At 40.1% G+C, this 15,000-nt stretch overlaps 2 protein-coding genes and 1 long non-coding RNA gene across 4 annotated transcripts in view; 2 read left to right on the top strand and 1 right to left on the bottom strand.

The window, feature by feature from the left end:
- Positions 1–3,872, top strand: part of LOC133576951 (uncharacterized) — an 8,402-nt gene extending 4,530 nt beyond the window's left edge. The window contains exons 3-4 of the mRNA XM_061930387.2: positions 1,529–1,655; positions 1,724–3,872. Of these exons, the coding sequence (XP_061786371.2) occupies positions 1,529–1,655; positions 1,724–2,580 (984 nt within the window). The 3' untranslated portion in view covers positions 2,581–3,872. The remainder of the gene's footprint in view (positions 1–1,528; positions 1,656–1,723) is intronic.
- Positions 3,873–4,740: 868 nt separating this feature from the next.
- LOC133576955 (uncharacterized) overlaps positions 4,741–15,000 on the bottom strand; it is a 12,076-nt gene continuing 1,816 nt past the window's right edge. The window contains exon 3 of the long non-coding RNA XR_009811684.2: positions 4,741–4,887. This is a non-coding gene — a long non-coding RNA (uncharacterized lncRNA). The remainder of the gene's footprint in view (positions 4,888–15,000) is intronic.
- Positions 4,791–15,000, top strand: part of LOC133576952 (serine/threonine-protein phosphatase 2A 55 kDa regulatory subunit B gamma isoform) — an 87,628-nt gene continuing 77,418 nt past the window's right edge. For both annotated transcript variants that reach the window (XM_061930392.2, XM_061930388.2), the window contains exons 1-2: positions 4,791–4,899; positions 14,007–14,069. The gene's annotated coding sequence lies outside the window, so the exon portion shown is untranslated. The remainder of the gene's footprint in view (positions 4,900–14,006; positions 14,070–15,000) is intronic.

Genomic DNA, 15,000 nt, shown 5'->3' with positions numbered 1-15,000 from the left:
TTAATACCTCACAGGGAGACCGCATGTGACGATCGAGTACTGGTAGCAGTTACAAGGAAGGCATAAATTAATTCAGAATTGGTTGATGCCCCTCTTGATCTGTCTTGTGTTTGTGTGACTATTTAGTTTTGAGTCAGCGGTGTCACCTCTGGGCCACTTTGTTCAGTGAAAACATGTAAAGAAAGCATAAAAATATAGTGATGCACCGTATTTTCCGCACTATAAGGCGCACCGGATTATAAGGCGCATCTTCAATGAATGGCCTATTTTAAAACTCTGTTCATATATAAGGCGCACCACATTATAAGGCGCACCGGATTATAAGGCGCATAGAATAGACGCTGCAGTAGAGGCTGGGGTTACGTTATGCATCCATTAGATGGAGCTGCGCTAAAGGGAATGTCAACAAAACAGTCAGATAGGTCAGTCAAACTTTATTAATAGATTACAAACCAGCGTTCTGACAACTCCGTTCACTCCCAAAATTAATAAACAGCTGTTTTATTATTTTGTGATGTGGTATTTTATTTATCTTTTAATAACAGCAAGGTATAACATGTAGTGCAACATTTATATCACATACACGGCAAAAACTGAAATTTAAGTAAGATTTGCTTATTTTGTGTCTGATAACATAATTCTTCTCACTAAGCAGATTTTATGTTAGTGTTTTACTTGTTTTAAGGGTTTTGGTCCTAAGTGATCACAGTAAGATATTACAGCTTGTTGCTGAGATTTGATGACCTATATTGAGTAAAACACGCTTGAAACTAGAATATCAAGTATTGCAAAGCTGTGTCATCAACACTCACAAGTATAAAACTACTTTTTTAAAGTAATAATTCTTACTTCAAGCATGAAAAAAAATCATGATGCCGAGCGCATATCATTATGTCAAGATAATGGCACTAGCATTTACTTAATTTAAGAATATTTTTCAACATATTGAGCAAAAAGGTCTCTTTTTTTTTTCTACCAAGAAAAGTGCACTTGTTATTAGTGAGAATATACTTATTTTAAGGTATTTTTGGGTTCATTGAGGTTAGCTAATTTTACTTGTTTTGGAAAGTCTTGACAAGCCGAATTTTCTTGTTCTATTGGCAGATAATTGTGCTTAGTTCAAATAAAATACAACTAATTTTTGTATTTTTTTTTCTTCTTGTTTTTGAACACTGACTTTTTGCAGTGTATGTTTGAGAAAAATTGAGGTTTTTATGTGCGCCTTATAGTGCGGAAAATACGGTAGATGTCAAAGCTTGCATTATTATCCCTGCTCAATTATAACTAAGAGTGTAAGTCCTGATCATAAACATGTTTAGGCTGTGACATTGGGATACATTTTAATTGTTCATGACCAATGTTTGGCTAGTAACTTTTGTAGATGGTAAATTTTTCATACCACTTCATTAGATCTTATGTTTTGCAAAAGTGTATTCAGTATTTTTGTTTTAGGAAGTTTTTTTTGCAATGTTGAGTCTAATGTGTACATTTACTTTTGTTGCATCTCTCATCGCTTTTATACTTAAAGTCTCCACTGCGAGATGTACCTCACCCACCCTTGGGGTCTTTCATGGTCGAAGTCCCAGAGGGAAGTCCTGTCATTGGAGACCAGAGGAAGACGGATCCCCTGACTGGCTCACACATCAAAGCCGAATGTAAGTATCAATTTCATTGCCAGGCTGATAAGACTTGTTCTAGAGAGATTGTTGTCTCGTGTCTGCAGCGTCCCCCTGGTACCAGGAGAGGCCATTGGCAGACCACCAACCACAACAGGATCAAGCTTCACCCCCATTCCGTTGCTCTCCACCACCTGACCCTAGTCTGGCCCAGCACAGGGACTGGTCATCGGTTTTGGACGGCACTCGGAGTGAGGCATGTGGTCTGGATGGCTTGCCGACAAATAGCTTCAGCTGCTCTTCTCCAGCTGGCGCCAGAACTACCACGGACACAACCAAGCTCCGATCCAATACCAACGCCAAAGAGGATGGCCCTTTTGTGTTCCATGAGAACCAGAAGTCGGCACATCAGGGTCAACAGGATCAGTCACAGGTTCTCTCTCAATGGGGACGTAGTGGCGACAGGATCGACCCAATTAATTCCAGCAGACAGTCCAATTCCCAGTTGTTGAAAGCTGTACAAGCACACCCACTCAACTTCACCGCAGCTTCCACCGGAGGAAGCGGGCGACCGTACAACTGCCCGTACTGCACCAAAAGCTTCACCTACCCCTCCCATCATCGCAGACACCTGTTACGCCACATGGGGGTCCGCCTGCACCCCTGTCAGCTCTGCGACAAGAGCTTCCTCACCCCCTCCGAGCTCACCATCCACACTCGCACGCACACCGGCGAGCGGCCCTTCGGTTGCATCCAGTGCGGCAAGCGCTTTGCCCGCAGCGGCAATCTGAAAGCTCACCAACGAGACGTTCACATGCGTAAAAGACCCTTCGCTTGTGCCAAGTGCGGAAAGAGGTTCGCCCACAGGGGGGACCTGAGGGTCCACAATGACCGGATGCACCAAGGGGATCTGTTCTACACGGCAGAGCAACAGGAACCACACATTGGCCCCAATCCGACTTGAAGTCTTGATGGTCACTTAGTAGTATTGATTGTCAATACCCAACCACTGGTCTATAAGTGCTATATTGACTGACACCATCCAAGCGATTTTCTTATACTGAGAATTGAGTCGTCTTAATGTTTTCCTTGTGCTTCACTTCAATTACAGTGGGGCAAAAAAGTATTTAGTCAGCCACCGATTGTGCAAGTTCTCCCACTTAAAATGATGATAGAGGTCTGTAATTTTCATCATAGGTACACTTCAACTGTGAGAGACATAATGTGAAAAAAAATCCAGGAATTCACATTGTAGGAATTTTAAAGAATTTATTGGTAAATTATGGTGGAAAATAAGTATTTGGTCACTTCAAACAGGACGACTGATCCGTGTTAAGGAAAGAATGAATGGGGCCATGTATCGTGAGATTTTAGGCCAAAACCTCCTTCCATCAGTGAGAGCTTTGAAGATGAAACGTGGCTGGGTCTTCCAGCATGACAATGATCCCAAACACACCGCCCGGGCAACGAAGGAGTGGCTCCGTAAAAAGCATTTGAAAGTCCTGGAGTGGCCTAGCCAGTCTCCAGACCTCAACCCCATAGAAAATCTGTGGAGGGAGTTGAAAGTCCGTGTCGCTCGGCGACAGCTCCAAAACATCACTGCTCTCGAGAAGATCTGCATGGAGGAATGGGCCAAAATACCAGCTACTGTATGTGCAAACCTGGTAAAGACCTATAGTAATCGTTTGACCTCTGTTATTGCCAACAAAGGTTATATTACAAAGTATTGAGTTGAATTTTTGTTATTGACCAAATACTTATTTTCCACCATAATTTACAAATAAATTATTTAAAAATCCTACAATGTGAATTCCTGGATTTTTTTTTCACATTCTGTCTCTCACAGTTGAAGTGTACCTATGATGAAAATTACAGACCTCTGTCATCATTTTAAGTGGGAGAACTTGCACAATCGGTGGCTGACTAAATACTTTTTTGCCCCACTGTATGCATCCGACAGTACATCAATGATGCCTGCTCACTTTTCTATGACCGTCCTTCCGATTAATTATTTTGTATTAGTGCTTATAAAGAAAATATATTTATTAACCTTCTGGAAAATGTCATGCAGATTTAGGTGAAGTATATTTTGAGCTTAATACTGTCAGGTTCAAACACTGATGACATCTATTAAACAGACGAGAAGCAAGGAATCATGCAGAGACAGTTAAATTTGGCTCAATTGAGGAGACATGTTTTTTGGGCTGTACTCTAGTTACAGATCTAAACTACGTTCTAAAAGTCCAGCCCACGTGCTTCCTCTATTTATTTGGGAGGTCCCTGGTTACGTCACTGAAGCTGTCGCTGAGGGAAGGGGGGTAATCTCGACAGCTCCAGTTAGACACAATATATGATTGTACAAAAATGCAAATGTTCTGACAGTCGTGATATCGCCCTGTCTCTGCTTTGTCTGCGTCACGGTACTCGATGTTCGGCCTTGGCAGTCAGCAGGCCGATTCCGGAAACAAACACTGATACGAGACTGGCTTACAATCTTTTGGATTGCCAGCTTTGCACAGACAAAGAAATATACAATTTCAGCACAATTGATAATAACTATAGCAACGGCCCTTAAGCATAGGAGTTGTGTGATAATATATACATAATTATTCTAACAAATACTGACTTTATGCTCTATTGTGTACTGTAGCAGAAAGGACTTGGCCGTGCTCTTGTAATGTCATTCGCGCCATCACCACCAGGAGGCAGCATTACGTTACACTAGTTAGTCATTGTTGTGCTGCTTGTCTGTAGAAGTTAAATAGAAGATGTTGTCCTCAGCACGTTTTACACTGTGACCTATATTTTTCAGATATTTTCCCCTGATCCGTGCACAATTTTTCACATTTGTCAGCATCAAACGTCTCTTGTAGTTCATCTGCAAGCAAGACGTCCTTATGTGTGTATGTGACTGATAGAAAATTTGGCTGCTGTTTGATTTTTGATTGACATGATATGTATATTTTGCGATCATAAAATAGTAACAAAGAAATAGTCTTGACCATGCAATCATTTAAAAACAGTTCATATGTTGTAGTATTGTTTATATATTAAGCGTGTTCCAGATGTGGCCACAATTCCACCTTGAAGGTATGTTTGGATGACATTGGTGTCTCACTTTGACAAATTCTGAGCAGGAATTATGACTTGTTTTTCCCCGGCAGGCTAAAGAGACTTGGATGGATGCTACAGTAGCAACATTACTTCTCCTCTTCCCTGAGGGTCGCCCTATATCTCTGTTGATGGCGTCCACTGGTCTCCTCCAGATGAACTACAAAGTGAGGTAAACATTTGTTTCAATTGATTACATTTACATTTGATTATGTTTGTATCACTCTAATAAGGTCCATTTCAGAACTACAAATACGGCATGTTCACGGTGCATCTGGAAAGTATTCCCAGCACTTCATTTTTTCCACGTATTATGTTACAGCCTTATTCCAAAATTGAATACATTTGTTTTTGTCCTTTAAATTCTGCCAAAAATACCCCTTAATGACAATGTCAAAAAAAAATTTTTTTAAATGAGCAAATGTTTTAAAACTATGCATGTACATAAGTATTCACAGCACTTTGTTGATGCACCTTGTATCTTTGGGCAGTTTGACGCATTCCTCTTTGCAGCAGCTCTTATATTTTTATAGCGCTTTTTTCTCTTGAGACTCAAAGCGCTTTACATAGTGAAACCCATTATCTACATCTTTAAGCTACATTTAAACCAGTGTAGGTGGCACTGGGAGCAGGTGGGCAAAGTGTCTTGCTCAAGGATGGTAGAAGCGGTAATTGAACCTGGAACCCTCGAGTTGCTGGCACGGCCGATCTACCAACTGAGCCACAAGGCCAATAAGAAGCGTTGGTTTTCATCCAGGATGTCTCTGTACATTGCTGCATTCATCTTTCCCTCTATCCTGACTAGTCTCCCGGGCCCTGTCGCTGAAAAACACCCCCACAGCATGATGCTGCCACCACCATGCTTCACTCTATAGCAGGGGTCGGCAACCCAAAATGTTGAAAGAGCCATATTGGACCAAAAATACAAAAACAAATCTGTCTGGAGCCGCAAAAAAATTAAAAGCCATATTACATACAGATAGTGTGTCATGAGATATAAATTGAATTAAGAGGACTTAAAGGAAACTAAATAAGCTCAAATATACCTACAAACGAGGCATGATGATGCAGTATGTACATATAACTCGCCTAAATAGCATGTTAGCATCGATTAGCTTGCAGTCATGCAGTGACCAAATATGCCCGATTAGCACTCCCCACAAGTCAATAACATCAACAAAACTCACCTTTGTGCATTCATGCACAACATTAAACGTTTGGTGGACAAAATGAGACAGAAAAAGAAGTGGCATAAAACACGTCCTAGAAAGTCGGAGAAAGTTATACATGTAAACAAACTACGGTGAGTTCAAGGACCGCCAAAATTAGTAGGACAAAACGTCGCTCGCCAAATACTCGAATCAGTGAAGCATGTTTAACATAAACAGTGGGATTTATAACAATTAGGGAGGTTTGTGTCATGTTTGGCCTCCTACAGAAACCATATTAAAACAAAAAATAAATTATTTGCCCTCATCTTTTTCCATTTTTCATACATCTTTGGAAAAGCTCCATAGAGCCACTAGGGCGGCGCTAAAGAGAGCCGCGGGTTGCCGACCTCTGCTCTATGGTATTGGCCTGGTCCGAGAGTCTTTTAGGTGCATTTTGGCAAACTTTTTTTTACTAAGAAATAGCTTTCATCTGGCCACTATACCATACAGGCCTGATTGGTGGACTGCTGCAGAGATGGTTGTCCTTCTGGAAGGTTCTCCTCTCTCCACAGAGGAATGCTATAGCTCTGACAGTGACCATCAGATTCTTGGTCACCTCCTTGACTAGACTAAGATAAATGCAGCAATGTACATACACATCCTGGATGAAAACCAACACTTCCCATTCACCCTGATGGACCTTGAGAGGTGCTGCAAAGAGGAATGGGCAAAACTGTCCAAAGATAGGTGTGTCAAGCTTGTGGCTTGAGGCTGTAATTGCTGCCAAAAGTGCATCAACAAAGTATTGAGCAAAGGCTGTGAATGCTTATGGAACTGTGATTTTTTTTAAATTGTTTTTAATACATTTGCAGTATAAATAAAAAAAATACGGGGTACAACAAAATGCGGGAAAAGTGAAACGCTGTGAATACTTTCCGGATGCACTGTGTACAGTAAGTTCATTGAACAAGTGAACCGTAAAGACCAATACTAACGCAGATTTGAGTACGTACTGTTGTGTGTGTGTGTGTGAGTAGGCAGGGCTGACTGTGGCTTTGCAGTGTTTTCTGTTTATACATTTATTTATATGTAATCTCCTTTCTGCTCTAAGCTGCTTTGCAGCAGGAGGAGAGGCAACAAATGAACAAGTGACCACATGGAAGGACTGAGCTGTGGAAGGAGGGAAATTAGAGCAAATAAGGCCAAATCATAGCAGACCATTTTTCAATACAATAATGTTTTGTTTTCTTTCCCTCTGGCATTGAGTAATAGCAGATAATAGGGTTTAATGTCTATACAGCCTATTCCTTCTGTGCAGGTTGATATGGTGTAATAAGGTGTCAATATTAGTGCTCACAGTGAACATGTCATAATCATAGTTCTCCTGTACGGCTATAGAGTATAATGTGCTATTTACCTTTTTATGGCCCATGTTTGTTTGTTTCTCCCCCTCTGGCTGATGCCTTAATTCACCAGGGATGTAGAAAAACCTTTGAGCCATAGTGTCATTTCATCACCATTCTGTAGTCCCTCCAGGTGTAAAATTATCGCCAGTTATTGCTCCCTTCTCCCAAATATGTCACGCTGGTGTGAAATGAGAGAGACTATTTTACCCATAATCCACAGCAACACATTGCTGCCATGCACGCCTCTAAGCATGGTCTACATTTTCTTTAATATAGCTCTCCCTCTGGTGCATTTTATGTGTTGACGCCACTGCTCGGGGGCTTCTGATTATAATCTGCGTTTCCCCTGTCCCCTGGGACTTTTGCTTTTATGTGACTGTTGTGAAACCCCTCTTTAAAGGATTACCACGCTGCCCCCGCTCAGGGTCGATCCAGTGTCTGCTGATGGCATTTCATGTGCTAATATTGTTAGCCTGGCTGTGGGAGACTTGCTCTTAATCATCTTATTGATGAGTAGTCACAAAATAATACCATTTTAATTTAATATAGTCAAGATGTTTGAGCGATTAATCAGAGAAAAGCACTCCCTTGGATCAGGTGTCGGCAACCCAAAACGTTGAAAGAGCCATATTGGACCAAAAGTACAAAAAACAAATCTGTCTGGACCCGCAAAAAATGAAAAGCCGCATATAAGTCTTATAACGAAGGCAACACATGACGTAAGTGTCTATATTAGCTATAATAGCCTACTATCAAAATGACTAGAGATGTCCGATAATATCGGCCTGTCGATAAATGCTTTAAAATGTAATATCGGAAATGATCGGTATCGTTTATTTTTTTTATTTTTATTTTTTTCAATTAAATCAACATAAAAAACACAAGATACACTTACAATTAGTGCACCAACCCAAAAAACCTCTTTCCCCCATTTACACTCATTCACACAAAAGGGTTGTTTCTTTCTGTTATTAATATTGTGGTTCCTACATTATATATCAATATATATCAATACAGTCTGCAGGGATACAGTCCGTAAGCACACATGATTGTGCGTGCTGCTGGTCCACTAATAGTACCAGAGGTGTGGACTCGAGTCACATGACTTGGACTCGAGTCAGACTCGAGTCATGAATTTGATGACTTTAGACTCGACTTGACAAAATGTAAAAAGACTTGCAACTCGACTTAGACTTTAACATCAATGACTTGTGACTTCACTTGGACTTGAGCCTTTTGAATTGACATGACTTGACATAACTTGCTACTTTCCCCAAAACCCAAAGATGAAAAAGTTATTCGGGAGCGCTCCGTATTTTTCATTGTGTACTTGTCTATCAGCGTTGCGTGTGTCAGCTGGTGTGCTCTCAGTACAACAGCCAATCAAATTAGATCTACTTTGTTTTCATCACACAGCATTCATCCAATCAAATTGCAGGACAACCAACGAAGAAGACATGTCCAAACCACACGCCAGTGAACAAAAAATGATACCTAAAATAATTTTGTTTGGGTATAAAAATTACGAGGTGGTCAACACAAAACGGTTTGCAGTATGCAACACATGCGGTTCGAAAATTACTGATGGAGAGAACTTCCAACTTCGTCCGGCATTTGAAGTTGCACAAAGAACGGTAAGTTTTGAATGTAAGATAACGTTTATTGGCTAAGTAACGTGACTTTTATTTGCTGTGTAGTTAAATCAGTGAGGCTGTAAACTCACTGCTAACGTTATAACGTTATTGCAAACACGGGAATCTGTTGCAGTTCACTACCTTATTCATACTTTTTGTTCAGTGATTTTTTTAAGCAGGGTTACGTTAGTCAATATATCACACGTAACGTTAGACGGCGGTCAGCAGCACCGCGTATTTTAGCCACCTAAAAAAAAGACAAAAATAGTCAAATAAAGGTCAGTTAAAATGTATACTATATTATGAATATGTGTACCGTTTTAGCTAGCTTTCTGACATACTGTTGGTTGTTTACCTCAGTGGTCCCCAACCACCGGGCCGCGGCCCGGTACTGGTCCGTGGATCGATTGGTATCGGGCCGTACAAGAATTTTTTCTTTTTTTTTTCTTTTTTTAATTAAATCAACATAAAAAACACAAGATACACTTACAAGTAGTGCACCAACCCAAAAAAAACTATCTCCCCCTTTTGTTCTGGGCATTGAACATGAAGACTCTTCCTTCACTGTTCCGAGTGGCCATGAGAGTCTTGGCAGTGCCTGCCTCCAGTGCTCCAGTGGAGCGAGTTTTCAGCCATGGTGGCATCATACTACGCCCCCCATCGTGCACAAATGACTGACAGACTCTTGGCTAATTTGGTCTTTTGCAAATGCAATGCAGCATAGGGCCCTGACATATAAAAAGTACAACTTTTTTGTTATGTTCACGTATATGTCATGTTTTTTCAATGTTAACACTTTTGTACAAATAAGTACATTTGCACTTTATTTTTCAATGTGTTTGTTCTGTAAAGGAATGAGTTAATGTTTAAAATGACTGGTTAATAGTGCTATTATAAAGTGCAATGTCAGCACAATTTTCTTTCCTGCAATTTAAAATGCACTTGTTTTAATAAATAAATACAGCGTTTGAAAAGCATACATAATCTGTGTTAATATATTAGTCTGTGGTTAAAAGGACTTGAAAGGACTCGAAACTCAAAATGCAGGATTTAGGACTTGACTTGAGACTTTCCAGTCTTGACTTTGGACTTGACTCGGGGCTTGCCTGTCTTGACTCGGGACTTGACTCGGACTTGAGGGCAAAGACTTGAGACTTACTTGTGACTTGCAAAACAATGACTTGGTCCCACCTCTGAATAGTACTAACCTTTAACAGTTAATTTTACTCATTTTCATTAATTACTAGTTTCTATGTAACTGTTTTTATATTGTTTTACTTTCTTTTTTATTCAAGAAAATGTTTTTAATTTATTTATCTTATAAATTTTTTTAAAAAGGACCTTATCTTCACCATACCTGGTTGTCCAAATTAGGCATAATAATGTGTTAATTCCATGACTGTATATATCGGTATCGGTTGATATCGGTATCGGTAATTAAGAGTTGGACAATATCGGATATCGGCAAAAAAGCCATTATCGGACATCCCTAAAAATGACTATGTGTCGCAGGCTGAAGCAAATCTTCGTTGACAGAAATGTTGAAATGTAATATTTATTCTACACATTTTTACAACATTAAAAACCATTAGTAAATCAGAGGCTACTCAAAAGGTGAGATAACTCCTGGAAATGACTGTCTTTTAATGGCCAAAGGATGTCCTCTTTTAATAGATTTTATTACAATCTTTGGCAAGCTAGGTAATGTTTGCTGTGGTCTGGAACAACATGGCACACAAACAACTATCTGAAATGGACCCAATATTACATACAGATAGTTAAAGTTAAAGTACCAATGATTGTCACACACACACACTAGGTGTGGCGAAATTATTCTCTGCATTTGACCCATCACCCTTGACCACCCCCTGGGAGGTGAGGGGAGCACTGGGCAGCAGCGGTGGCCGCGCCCGAGAATCATTTTTGGTGATTTAACCCCCAATTCAAACCCTTGATGCTGAGTGCCAAGCAGGGAGGTAATGGCTCCCATTTTTATAGTCTTTGGTATGACTCGGCCGGGGTTTGAACTCACAACCTACCCATCTCAGGGTAGGTTAAAAGAGTCATTGTCGGCATAATGTGTCATGAGACATGCAAATATAATTTATACCGTATTTTTCGGACTATAAGTCGCAGTTTTTTTCATAGTTTGGCCGGGGGTGCGACTTATACTCAAGAGCGACTTATGTGTGAAATGATTAATACATTAGCGTAAAATATCAAATAATATTATTTATCTCATTCACGTAAGAGACTAGACGTATAAGATTTCATGGGATTTAGCGATTAGGAGTGACAGATTGTTTGGTAAACATATAGCATGTTCTATATGTTATAGTTATTTGAATGACTCTTACCATAATATGTTACGTTAACATACCAGTTGGTTATTTATGCCTCATATAACGTACACTTATTCAGCCTGTTGTTCACTATTCTTTATTTATTTTAAATTGCCTTTCAAATGTCTATTCTTGCTGTTGAGTTTTATCAAATACATTTCCCCCAAAAATGCTTATATATATATTTTTTCCTTCTTTATTATGCATTTTCGGCCGGTGCGACTTATACACCGAAGCGACTTATACTCCGGAAAATACGGTATACAAAGAGGATAAAAGTAAAGGATAATAAATAAGCTCAAATATACCTACACATGAAGCATAATGATGCAATATGTACATACAGCTAGCCTAAATAGCATGTTAGCATTGATTAGCTTGCAGTCACGCACTGACCAAATATGCCTGATTAGCACTCCCAACAAGTCAATAACATCAACAAAGCGCACCTTTGTGCATTCACGCACAGTACAAAACTTTTGGTGGACAAAATGAGACAAAGAAGGAGTGGAAGATTTTACATGTAAACAAACTGTTGCGTCACAGTCCACACTATGGTGAGTTCAAGAACCGCCGAAATTAGTAGGACAAAACGATGTCCACCAAATACTGTCATCAGTGAAGCATACGCACAAACACATTAAACAGTGGGCTTTCTAACAATTGGGAAGGTTTGTGTCATGTTTGTCCTCAAACAAAAAACATACTAAACAAAAAAAATATTTCCCCCCCATCTTTTTCCATTTCTAATCCTTTTTTAAAAATGCTCCAGGGAGCCACTAGGGCGGTACGAAAGAGCCGCATGCGGCTCGAGAGCCGCGGGTTGCTGACCCCTGCCTTAGATTAAGAGCATCTCTTTTAGGGGAAGGTTTAAATGTAGCCTTTCAATGTTCTTGCATTGTTTCCCCAAGTGTTTGGGCGGTATAGCTCGGTTGGTAGAGTGGCCATGCCAGCAACTTGAGGGTTCCAGGTTCGATCCCCGCTTCCGCCATCATAGTCACTGCCGTTGTGTCCTTGGGCAAGACACTTAACCCACCTGCTCCCAGTGTCACCCACACTGGTTTAAATGTAACTTAGATATTGGGCTTCGCTATGTAAAAGCGCTTTGAGTCACTCATATAATTCACTTCACTTCACTACTCTAATGTCCGCTTTCACTACATCAGCTGGTCAAAGGTTGCTAAACGACCAGTTAGGGTGTGGCCAAAGACACCAACATCTGGTCAAATAGAATTGCAGGGGTGTTCTTCCCACTGGAATACCTCCACTTATCCACTTGTCTTTGCCAGAAACTCTTTTCTGGGATCCAGATTGGAGTTATTTAGAGCCCAGCACCCAGACTTGTGACTAATGTGAGCACACGTTGTTGTTCACTCCATGTAAGAGTGACGTTGATTGTTAGACCTCTTGTCGCCAAGGTAACAAGACCATGTGTGGCTTGAAGGCTTCATGTCTAACAGGCTCGGTCGCTACAGGAGACACGCAGGTCACGGCAGGTATTGGTGAGTCATCAAGGACAAGCTGGACTCAATCACTCTTTTTAGACAAACCTGACACAAGCTAAAGCAACAAGATCGGTTATTGTGTGTCATATTGAAAATTGTTGCTCTTCTGGGATATTTTTGACCTGCAAAGAGACTTTTTATTTTGTATCTGTTGAAAAGCTCTATGGAGATGATGATTTCATTTTCCAGCATGGTCTGGCACCTGCCCACAGTGCCAAAACCACCAGTAACTGGTGTACTGACCATGGCATTACTGTCCTCGATTGGCCTGCCAACTCCCATGACCTGAACCCCATCGAGAATTTGTGGGGTATTGTGAAGAAGAAGCTGAAAGACACCAGACCCAATAATGCAAATGAGTTAAAGGGACGCTATTGAAGCATCCTGGGCATCCATAACACCTCAGCAATGCCACAGGCTGATTGCCTCCATGCCACGCCACATTGATGCAGTAATCCGTGCAAAAGGATTCCCAACCAAGTACTGAGTGCATTAATTGACATTTGTTTGATTTTGTTTTGCTGTTATAAATCTGTTTTTTTTTCTTGGTCTGAGGAAATATTCTAATTTTTTGAAATGGGATTTTTGAGTTTTCTTAAGCTGTATGCCATAATCAGCAATATTACAATAATAAAAGGCTTGCAATATTTCAGTTGATGTGTAATGAATCCAGAATGTATGACATGTTCATGTTTTTAGTTGCATTACAGAAATTAAAGGACTTTATCACAATATTCTAATTTTCTGAGACAGTCCTGTAGACCAAAATCAAATTTGTTCTAAAGCAGGTCTGGGCAATCATTTTTGACTCGGGGACCAAATTCAGAGAAAAAAATGTGTCTGGTGACCGGTATGTCTATTTTTTGGAACACTAATACAAAAACTCACAATAATGTCTGATTGAATGCTAAAAACGTTATGACAGACCGCCTTAAAAAACGGAATGGAATTTAAAAGTACATGACAATATTGGATTTACAATATACAATATGTATATATATATATATATGTGCATTCCTTCTTTGGTTTTGCTGTGCATTTTCTGTTTTCAAGACATATTGATTCAAGTTTTCTGACTTGACGCTTTGATGTTTTCTTTGCCTTTTACAACCTTCCCATGTTATTTGTAAATAGTCCATATTTCAGACATAGATCTGACTGTGAACATTTGACATCTTTTGCAACTTTGCGTGTCGATTTACCTTCTTAAAGGAGTTTGAAAATCCTCTCCTTTGTTTCAGTCGACATCTCTTGTGTGGAAGCCATGATTCATGTCAATCCACCTGGTGCAACAGCTCTCAAAGGTGTGAACACCCCTTTTTAACTGCAGACTAATCATCCGATTCAATCTGATGCAGGTGTTAGCTTTGTTAATGAACATTTACAGGTTCATTCCAGAATGTTTTGATCGAACTGTAATTGATCTAGGAATTAAGCTTTTACTGAGTACCACAATTTATTTTCTTTCATTTATTGTAGTGTTTCTTAAAGCAAGAAAGATGCCATTTGAAATGACTGTTTTTGTTTTTTTTTGTACAAAATCAAACAACTAAATGAACATTCTCCAAGTCAGCTGATGCCCTAATTTTTGTCCAAGGTTTGTAGTAGTTCAATTAGCCTCTAACCTGACTTTAGGAAAGTCAACACGTCTGCTGCCAATGATAATAAAAATGATAGTAATGCTAAACGCAGTTATGTCATGGGCTGCAACTGTTAAGTGCTTATAATTTAGGCTGAAGACAGAAACCTCCTTTTTAACTCATTTGATTGAGAAAAAAAACTACATACAAACTGGGTTTATAGAGTCAACACAAGGAGGATTTGATGGCTTATTGTTGAATATGTGGTTTATATACTGTATTTGTGAAGCTGGGTGGGTTTTGTGGAGCACTGTGGCGGGTCGGTACGTGCAGAACGAAGGCACCAGCGTGTGTGGACCCCATCAGTGGGTTAAGTCCAGATTGAGGGAAGGCAGGCATTGACGGCATGCTCAGAGGAAGTCAGATAAACAGCTCTACTTGTGTCCTACTGTGGCGGGGGGGGATTTAATGCCTTGTGGCCGTCGGCCAGCACTAGTGATGGCACCAACTGTTACTGGCAGCCACCATTTTCTGCTGCCACGGTAATGCAAGTGTGTGTGTGTTGGGGTTTGTGTGCTAATTTGAAGTCATTCCCGGTCTGCTGGACTGCAATGATCAACCTAATAATGAGGAATTTTCACGTTATCAATTTTGG

Source organism: Nerophis lumbriciformis, linkage group LG36, assembly GCF_033978685.3.
Source record: "Nerophis lumbriciformis linkage group LG36, RoL_Nlum_v2.1, whole genome shotgun sequence".
Classification (NCBI taxonomy): domain Eukaryota; kingdom Metazoa; phylum Chordata; class Actinopteri; order Syngnathiformes; family Syngnathidae; genus Nerophis; species Nerophis lumbriciformis.
This window is presented reverse-complemented; position numbering and strand designations above follow the sequence as displayed.